This window comes from Hypomesus nipponensis, chromosome 8 (assembly GCF_054491055.1).
Source record: "Hypomesus nipponensis isolate SF chromosome 8, ASM5449105v1, whole genome shotgun sequence".
NCBI lineage: Eukaryota > Metazoa > Chordata > Actinopteri > Osmeriformes > Osmeridae > Hypomesus > Hypomesus nipponensis.
This window is the reverse complement of record NC_140368.1, coordinates 8,755,162-8,763,967: the sequence shown is the minus strand read 5'-3', so window position 1 is coordinate 8,763,967 and position 8,806 is coordinate 8,755,162. Positions and strand designations below refer to the sequence as shown.

At 43.5% G+C, this 8,806-nt stretch overlaps 2 protein-coding genes across 4 annotated transcripts; one reads left to right on the top strand and one right to left on the bottom strand.

The window, feature by feature from the left end:
- Positions 1 to 93: 93 nt before the first annotated feature.
- emc9 (ER membrane protein complex subunit 9) lies at positions 94 to 2,831 on the top strand. 2 transcript variants are annotated; one of them, XM_084703568.1, is made up of 6 exons: positions 94 to 252; positions 646 to 842; positions 939 to 1,015; positions 1,188 to 1,257; positions 1,631 to 1,725; positions 2,273 to 2,831. In XM_084703568.1, exons 2-6 carry the CDS (start codon positions 648 to 650, stop codon positions 2,451 to 2,453), a joined length of 618 nt encoding a protein of 205 aa, XP_084559694.1. In that variant the 5' UTR covers positions 94 to 252; positions 646 to 647; the 3' UTR covers positions 2,454 to 2,831. The 2 variants fall into 2 exon arrangements, with proteins under 2 accessions (XP_084559694.1, XP_084559696.1); XM_084703570.1 differs by lacking the exon at positions 94 to 252 and adding an exon at positions 327 to 534.
- On the bottom strand, positions 2,537 to 8,749 carry irf9 (interferon regulatory factor 9). 2 transcript variants are annotated; one of them, XM_084703566.1, is made up of 10 exons: positions 8,530 to 8,749; positions 7,990 to 8,063; positions 7,661 to 7,783; positions 7,335 to 7,515; positions 5,275 to 5,414; positions 5,072 to 5,150; positions 4,852 to 4,905; positions 4,175 to 4,567; positions 3,739 to 3,854; positions 2,537 to 3,579 (listed from the first exon to the last, which is right to left on the bottom strand). In XM_084703566.1, the coding sequence occupies exons 2-10, from the start codon at positions 8,044 to 8,046 to the stop codon at positions 3,403 to 3,405; spliced, it is 1,320 nt and encodes a 439-aa protein (XP_084559692.1). In that variant the 5' UTR covers positions 8,047 to 8,063; positions 8,530 to 8,749; the 3' UTR covers positions 2,537 to 3,402. The 2 variants fall into 2 exon arrangements, with proteins under 2 accessions (XP_084559692.1, XP_084559691.1); XM_084703565.1 differs by having other exon boundaries at positions 7,990 to 8,060; positions 8,530 to 8,748.
- Positions 8,750 to 8,806: the final 57 nt, after the last annotated feature.

Sequence of the window (8,806 nt, the reverse complement as noted above, 5' to 3'; positions counted from 1 at the left end):
GTATATAAACTCCGTCCACACGAGGCCACTCCTTCATGACCACTCGTGTAGGTTAACCCAAACAAGGTTCCGCTTATTCTTACAAAGCTGGATTTTCACCCACCCACAGAGCCAACCACAGGCAGGTTCACTAGTGGTCTGCAAGAACCGGAAGCATATGAATTGTCAAATAACCTATTCAGCTTTTGAGAGTTTTTTTGGATTTCGAGTTTCGACTGTTACATCTGAACCAGCAAGTTTGATCTGTTGAGGGTAAGAGAACACCAAAGATAAATACCCAATAGAAAAAAACAAATACAATCTGAATAACGTCAGCGACATCATTAGCTAGCATTTTCAGCTGGTTGGTCTAGCTGGCTAGTTTAACCGAGCTTGATGCCTGACTAACGTTAGCTAGCCATTTACCTTGGATAACAGTTATAACTTAGTGAGTTTAGTTCAATAAAGTAGTGGTCATTATCCGGTCCTGATACTAAACCAGCTACATTATAAGGAATAAGGCTGCTGAGAGTCAGACTGAACGACTATCTAGAGGTTAGTCTGCTAGCTAAGATAGATGCTGTTTTTATTGATACTATAGCTAAGAGTTTAGCTGAAGTGATTCTGCTTGATGTCTGAAATCTTGGTGTCTGTTTCTCTTCACAGCAATGGGGGAAGTAGAGCTGTCCTGTCGTGCGTATGTGAAGATGTACCTTCACGCTTGTCTATTTCCAAGGTGCAGCGTCAATGGGCTGCTGTTATCGTCAAGCCCGGCAGGGGGCGCTGTGTGCGTGACTGACTGCGTACCTCTTCTTCACTCGCACTTGCCTCTAGCACCCATCACTCAGCTGGCTCTCACACAGGTAATGTCACTGTATCTACAGCATTGTCGTTATCCTTATTTTTATGAGTTAATTGGCTAACTGATATATTGCTCTACAAAACCATCCACACTACAGGTGGATGTTTGGTGTTCACAAACCCAGCAGAGGATAGTTGGATACTACCAAGCCAATGCCTGTGTGTCAGACATCAGGTACTTTGGGTGCACAGCTGTGGATGAGACTCATCCTTTGTTTTCCTTGTTGTTCATTTCTCAGCCTCACTCAGCCTTACTCTGTCTCAGTCCACTGTCATTTAATTGTTTATATGACGCATTGGAAATAGTTTTCCAAATGTATTTCCTCTCCCTCCCCATCCGTTTCCAGCCCTACACCATGTGCTTTGAAGATTGCAGACAAGATAGCTGAGCAGTGCAACAATGCAGTTCTACTGATGGTAGGTACTCTGGACTGGTTTGGGGAAATGACATTTTTCCGGAGTGGATGGATTTTGTCTGAGGGCAGTGTTTAAAAAATGTTTATCTGTTTAAAACCACAATTTAAAACCACAAATGGGTTGACTATGCATTTATTCCAAGTCTACAACACACTTAAAATGTGAAGTAGAACTATAGAACAGCACTTGGACAGAATCATTTTGTGGGTGTTTTGTATTTCTGGAAGATCATAGACAGGATGTGCCACGGAGCACTGAGGTTTTGTTAACGCTCGTCAGGAACGTACATTTAAACGTTGTCATGTATTTGACCCCTCGAGGCTTAACGCTTGTCTGAGTTGGCCACCATTGGATGGCTTGTTCTAATTTGCAGATTGATGGAGGGAAGATGTCCCCAGACTACAGGGTTCCTCCCATTGTAATGTACGAGCGAAAAGACACCCGTTGGACCCTGAAAGACAAACACACGTAAGAGTCGGACAGAAAGCCGCCCTCACCTATGTGCTCGAGAATTAGAAGTGTGCTGCTGTCCTCTCCGGATGGCTTGTTTCTGTTAACACACCTCCACAAGAAGACACTTCATCAGTTCCAAGCATGAGAAGTTAGCCTCATCCAAATGAATGACTGCAGATGGCATGAGAAGTTAGCCTCATCCAAATGAATGACTGCAGATGGCATGAGAAGTTAGCCTCATCCAAATGAATGACTGCAGATGGCATGAGAAGTTAGCCTCATCCAAATGAATGACTGCAGATGGTCTTAAAAGGCATCATCCGATCTCTTCTGATCTCTGTATACGACAGAGAGGCCGGAGTTCATGCTGTGCATAGGGCCATTGGTCAAATATATTTTTATGGCACAATTGAACTTTTATAACAGCCTCTATTATCTGCATTTGGAAAATGTATTAAGGGTCATAGTTTCAGTGCCATGCGTTTTGCTGTTCTAAGAAGAATACATTAGCAATTAATTAACTGCTTGTTAATTCAAATGCTGTGCCTGTACGTTTTAACAGGATAATGTTGAGGCAGTGGGAGGAGACTCGGTCAATTGCGAGCCAGCTGATGGACTCTGGAGACCACGAGTTATTGGTGGACTTTGACAGCCATTTGGATGATATCACAAAGGACTGGACGAATCAGAAACTTAACAACAAGATAGTAGAGCTGGCCTCGCCGGCGAATGGCAACGTGTAAATCACATTGAGAAGGTGCATTGTTATGGGACATTTTGAATATTTGTGTGATGTTCATGTATACATATTACAAACACAACCACATTTTAAAGGTGCAGTGGGTTTTTAATGCAGTTGATAGATAGGTTAGTCACAGTTATGACTCTATAAATAACACAAATATTTACAACTGTGTTGTCTGATGCTTTCTTTCCGCTGGTTCAAGTCCACAGTGTGCCTTGTGTTGTGATCCTACTGCCATGTCAACCCTCTAACAAGAAGAAACCCTATCTGAGAATAGATCATAGTGTGTTAGCAAGTTACATTGAAATTGAGATGTATTAAGTTCTGTCCTATTTCTTTCAAATCGTAATAAATGATACCTATAAACCTTATAAAATCACCATATATTTTATCACTTAACATCCACATCCACTTAACATGCATCACTTTTACTAGATAACCTAATCCTGGGTACCAGACCATGGGGACCACAGCCATCTGTGAATGTGTATTAATGTATCTGCTCTGGCAGATTTATGGTCACCCTCCCACTCAAACAGAGCACCTGGTGATAAACGTTCCAGACCAATACACATTTGCTGGTCTGGTGATGCCAGGCTAATACACCATTTTTCTTCCCTTTAAAACATTTTAAATGCATCTAATGTACAAATATATACTCATGCAGTACTGCCAAAAGTGACAAAGTTTAAGATAATGAAGGACTTTGAAGAAGAAGCAGAGCAAGTTTTGTATATGCAAGTTAGCACACAGCCATAAAGTCTTGACCCACAATGAACACAGTCACAATGAGACTGAACAATGTAACGTCACACTGAGATTGATACAACAGCAAAACGGCAAGACCGTGGCTCATTGTGTGGACTCTATAGTGGTATAGTGTAAAATGGAGGCTAAGGAATGTCTCAGTACTTAAAAGCCTCAGTGAATAGTCATTGCAGAAGTCATTACAGGATGTGCTTCTCCTCACTGTCTGTGATAATGCTATAGGGCATGGACACCGGCTCCAGGTTTAGTGTGATTTCTCCGAGAGGTGATTGGCTTGCCAGGTTCTGGAGGAGGGCTATGGACTCCCTGAAGTTAAGCGCATCCTGGACCTGTCTTTCAGCCCAGGATAAAGTGATCTACAAAGGAAGAGGATGATACATCAATCTCTATGTAGAAGAAAGACCATTATGACAAGAGCTTCATAGGATGCAGCCTCTTTAAAATTGCATTGGTGTTGAACATTGGAAGAGTCGATCCTAGTACAATGGAACAGGAAAGCCCTGAGTCAGCTTTACCTGAGCAATAATGAGCTTGCAAGACGGATCCTCTGTGGTAGTGAGCTCCTCTCCAAAACACAGAGTGACATCACACTTTGGGGGGGTTCCCCCGGCGCAACGGAAGTTGTCCAGCTCTTAAGAGAGGAGATGAAAAAGATAGGTCACTGTCAGGCTCAATAATTCAATAGAGGGACGACAAACAAAACCAGCAAAGGGGTTAGGGTTAAATATTTTTGGACCCTTCTGTGGCAGTGAAGCAGAGCGCAAGAAATATGCAGGAAATGGCCAATGCTGGAATCTGCGGTAAGGCGTTTGCCTTTGTGGTACGCAGTCAGGTGGATAGACAGGTGAGCCACCTGGGCAGTCAAACCAGCAAATGGTCGATGAAGTATAGATGTCTGATATGACCCACACTAACCAACAACAAGCAGCCCTGCGTAACCATGAAACCCACCCTGTTTGAAGGCTTCTTTGCTAAAGAGCAGGATTGGATCCGTGGTTCGCTCCATCTTGAGGGGACCCGGCGAGGTGGTGTGCGGCCCCGTCCAGAACACCCGGCCCTGGCAGTAGCGCTTGGCGTAGACCCCGCTCCCTGTGGAGGTCAACATCACCCCTCGCTCCATGAAAGGCAGTAGGGTGGCCAGAGCCTGGTATCGGGCCCTGGCCTCTGGGCTGGAGGACACGTGGGAGGGAGGCTCCGGGAGGAGGATGCGGGGGAACCCCCCGACTATCCGAGAGGGAGCGACTGGTGAGGACGGCATGTAGGTGATGCGGACATCGTTGCCCATGACTTCTCGGCAGAGCATCTCCTGGCCTATGTAGCTCACTGAGATCTTGAAGGAATTATCTGAAGGAATGGGCAGAGATAGAGGGACAGCGAGGAAGACAGTAGGGAAAAGACAGAGAGAGAGAGTATGATAATGAGAGAGAGAGTGCGGTGATATGGAGAGATTGAGATAAGAGAGATAGAAATGGGAACGTCAGACCAAAGCTTACTGTGCACAGTCATAACCGACATGTGACATTGCTTGTCAATAGATCTATACAAACAAAGTTTAAGTTGATATGACATAAGGGCCTTACAAAGGCCTTGTATGACACAGGTATAAGCCAGTGTATGTTTGGTATTACCTCCAGATGCAGGTTCAGTCTCAATTGTGAAGTTGAACTGGATCTCATCGTTTGCTTGAGAGAGACACCAGAATGTCGATCAATCACATGCCATTGCAAATCTACATGTCAGAGCTTAGCTATATACAGCACTCCTAAATGTGTACAGTATGTGTAGTGCTGGGTGTGATTGCCACAGAATTAGCAAGTGGTGTCTTTGGATGGAAAAAGAAGTACTTACTCCCATCATTCTTCAAGCTGATAATTGGTAGGAAAGGCTCATGTGACTGGACTGCATGCTCATCTATGGCTTCAACTGCCTACATACACAAGAGTGCACACAGCATTGGATTTGAAGGGGAAATGATTGAACATCATCATTAAAAACATTGACACTTGAGCTATATTGTCTTAGTGTCAGTCGTTTCTGAGCAGCTGACCTACCATGGTGATGGGAGAAGGAAGGAGGGCTTCCTTTTTCATGTGCTTGGCCTCCAGCATGTCCTCCCCACTGTCTGATTCACTGCTGCTCCTCTTCAGTCTCCTGGGTCTCCGTGTGTTCTTGACACCGCTCCTTTCCAAACCTACAGAGAACAGGGGAGGCCACAACACAGGAGCATAGAATTAGAGTCGAATACGTGTATTTATTCCCTTGTGACCCCCCCCCCCCCAAGACATTATGTGGTCATAAAATTGTTGAGGTAAGTAATCTATGCTGCTATGTCATATGTTCTATGTCTCTGTTGAAAGATTAATATAATGTATGCTTCTGTTGAATAGAAATGCAATCAATTCTTCAGATATACCAATGTGCAATGACAATGTTGAACATATATTCCACATACAATCAATGCTTCAGATAAAATAAGGAATGATTACGATTATGCACCAGGAGTGTCTGTGAGGGTGATAAGAGGGGTAATTCCCAAGAGAATGCATCCTTTTGTGAGAAGAGGAACGCAATAAGTCATCGTACAGGCAGGGAGGGGTGCATGGGGTGATATGATTTGCTGCTGAGAATGTGGAAGTCAAGGCCGGTGAGAGGAACCGGATAAGGGAAGCGAGAGGACTACACCATGACCACACCAAGGGACAAGGAGAGGTTACAATGGGCTTCACAACTCTTGAGTCAAGACGAGGGGCCTCATGTATAAAGTATTGCGCAGCTTTCATAACAGAAGATGGTGTACGGCCAAAACTCAAAAAGTACCTACGCACAGAAATTATTCACATGTATAAAAACCGGTCATACGCCAGGTCCTGCGCACCTTTCCTTTATAAATCACAATCAACGTGAGATTGATGTGAACGAGCCACTGACCCCGCCTTGCCTCCTCCCATAAATGAATATGCAGATAATAAGAATTTAAAACTTTTAAAACTTTAAATTAAGAAACGAGTGTGGCGCATCGTAACAGCATGGCAGCTATAGGGTTAGAGTGACATGCATTTCCTGAGTGATTTTGTCGTTCGTTTGACACCCTCAAGTTTAACAGAAGTTATTAAGTGGTGGCGGAATAAACAGAAAGCTATATAGCATTTCCTGTTTTGGGTTTTGGCATTTTGATGTGATCATCCACATTAATTATCAAACTTTTAGGTTTTAGTTTTTTGAATAGTCAACGTCTTAAACGTAGTAGTGGAAACTTTATTTTGTAATGTTTGGTGAGTTTTGGCACTTTTCAGTTAGAATTCGCCATGTTACAGAGCCAGACAAGACTTTGCAGATCATCACATCACAAAGCGTGAAAACCAGCGTACGCAAGCTTTTTGTGCGTAGGCAACATTTATACATGAGGCCCCAGGTGATAAGGGGTCAGATGGCTGAGCGGTTAGGGAGTCAAGCTAATAATCAGAAGGTTGTTGGATCGATTCCCGGCCATTCCAAATGACGTTGTGTCCTTAGGCAAGACACTTCACCCTACTTGCCTCGGGGAATGTAAGTCGCTCTGGATAAGAGCGTCTGCTAAATGTAAGAAGAAGACTCATTAGGCTGCGCAAATCTGTGGGTCTGGAGGAGGAGACACAACCGGCTTTAGGCGAATGAATCCTTTTGCTCCTGGACATCATCAGACCTTTAGGCCCGTCTTGACTGCCCACAAACTCCTTCTGAAGCCTAATAGGATGAGGACATCCTCTCCCCATCGTCTGGTGGCCAATCGCCTGACAAACACCTCCCTTACATTGACTGGTATCGCCGATCTAGATCCAATACACCATGGTGTATTGTATTGATTGTTTGATTTGCTAAATATCTCATCTTATTAAACTACAAAGAACTTGTTCTGGCATTTAACCTTGTATTCTTCTCCACCCAAATTTGAACCTCAACAAAATCCACATAGTATACTGTAAAATAAAGTACAAATCAAAATCAACTTAAGGTAATCAAGGTGTGTACTGTCTGAACAAATGGATCCACTTTATTTTACAAGATGCAAAAGGCATCTTTCTCTGTCAATGTCGAGGTGGAGCATTGTGTTGTGTGTCCTTGTGTAACTCACCCTGCTCGTTCGTAGGCACCAGACGGTACACCTTGTAGGGTTCAGAGAGGTCCAGTTGGGACCGGTCTGGAACCTCCTTAAACTCTGGACTCTTGTTGAGGGCGCAACGCATTCGTGTCTTCCAGGAGGCGGGGTCATCAGGAACCCCATCAGACAGCTTCCCTCTGAACTTTGCCCACGCCTGTGCATGAAGGTTTAGAAGAAGGAAATAAATAAAGTGAATGTCATGACAAAACCTTACAACCTACACATTAGCATCTGTTTCTGCAGGTTGGTGGTTGAGTTAAGACCACATGTGAAACCTTGATGGTGGTGTTATAACCTACCTTAAAGATGGCAGCATCCTCATCGCTACGGAAGTCTTGTTTTCCAGCGTGCTTCCAGGGGATGCGGAACATGGTCTTGGCCTCATCATCCCAGATCAGACCAGAGTACTTCCCACTGGTAACCTGCGCCCAATGGAGTAAACTTTGAGGTAAGATACCGATATAATGCTAAGCAACACCAGGAGAATCTAACTCAACATTCCTAAACCAAATACCACCTACACAAAAAAAGTGAATACTGAACAGTCTGAGCCGCGTCTGTATTTAGTCAGCGACACCACAGATAGTGGCATACCGAACGCTCTCAGTTGCCACTTATTGCCACTCACCTGCTCCACCATCCAATTGCGGAGTTTGCGAGTGGACCGAGTTCTACCCGACGCCATGGTTGTGGACACAGCTACTGGAATTAAAATCAACGTTGGTCATTAACCGATCCAAACTGTAGTTGTTTATCAGATAGCATTGCAGTACAGCGGATGTGGATACAAAGACTTTGGTGGTTTTTCAAAGACTGTTGCCAACTTCCTAGACATAAGAAGACCTCGTTATATGTTTGTGTTTTGTATTATATTTATTTTAGAACACATTAAAGCTCTGGCCTCATATTTGGTATTCTTAGTAATAACAGTTTGATCATCAGACTGAATGCAAGCACATCGGTTTTAAGAAAAACACACTATTGTCGCTACTGATGCACATTTGCAAATGTAGAAAACAATTATGCCCTTAAGACACAATTTAATGATCTAATCCTAAATAAATTCGACTTTTAATCGATCAACTGTTTCAAAATAGTAAATAACTGGAAGCATGTAGCCCAATTATGAATACAAACACATTTATGACTAGCTGTATATTTAGCTCACCTTAAGTTTCGTTTCTTCTCTCCTACCAACCAAGCTGGGAACAGTACTGAATAAAATGGAAAATCCCTTCGAAGTCCGCGCAAGCTAGACAGACGCTCCTTTTCCCCGAAATCACGTGACAATATAGAAACAGTTATCTTGACACCAGAGGGTGCTATTGCACAATTTTTACGAGACCATCACAAACCACGTCTAGAACGATTGCATATTTGCAAACTTAATAAAGCCAAACAAAACTTTGACAAACAAAAATTATGGAAAAGCATTTAATGCCTTC

What these genes read in the sequence shown, in the direction of transcription:
- emc9 (XM_084703568.1), top strand. Translation starts at nt 648, where the DNA reads ATGGGGGAAGTAGAGCTGTCCTGTCGTGCGTATGTGAAGATGTACCTT. An exon ending in CTCAGCTGGCTCTCACACAG is followed by an intron (nt 843 to 938) that starts GTAATGTCACTG and finishes TCCACACTACAG; the next exon opens with GTGGATGTTTGGTGTTCACA. An exon ending in ACCCTGAAAGACAAACACAC is followed by an intron (nt 1,726 to 2,272) that starts GTAAGAGTCGGA and finishes ACGTTTTAACAG; the next exon opens with GATAATGTTGAGGCAGTGGG.
- irf9 (XM_084703566.1), bottom strand. Translation starts at nt 8,046, where the DNA reads ATGGCGTCGGGTAGAACTCGGTCCACTCGCAAACTCCGCAATTGGATG. An exon ending in CAGCTTGAAGAATGATGGGA is followed by an intron (nt 4,906 to 5,071) that starts GTAAGTACTTCT and finishes GTCTCTCTCAAG; the next exon opens with CAAACGATGAGATCCAGTTC. An exon ending in CAAAGAAGCCTTCAAACAGG is followed by an intron (nt 3,855 to 4,174) that starts GTGGGTTTCATG and finishes TCCTCTCTTAAG; the next exon opens with AGCTGGACAACTTCCGTTGC.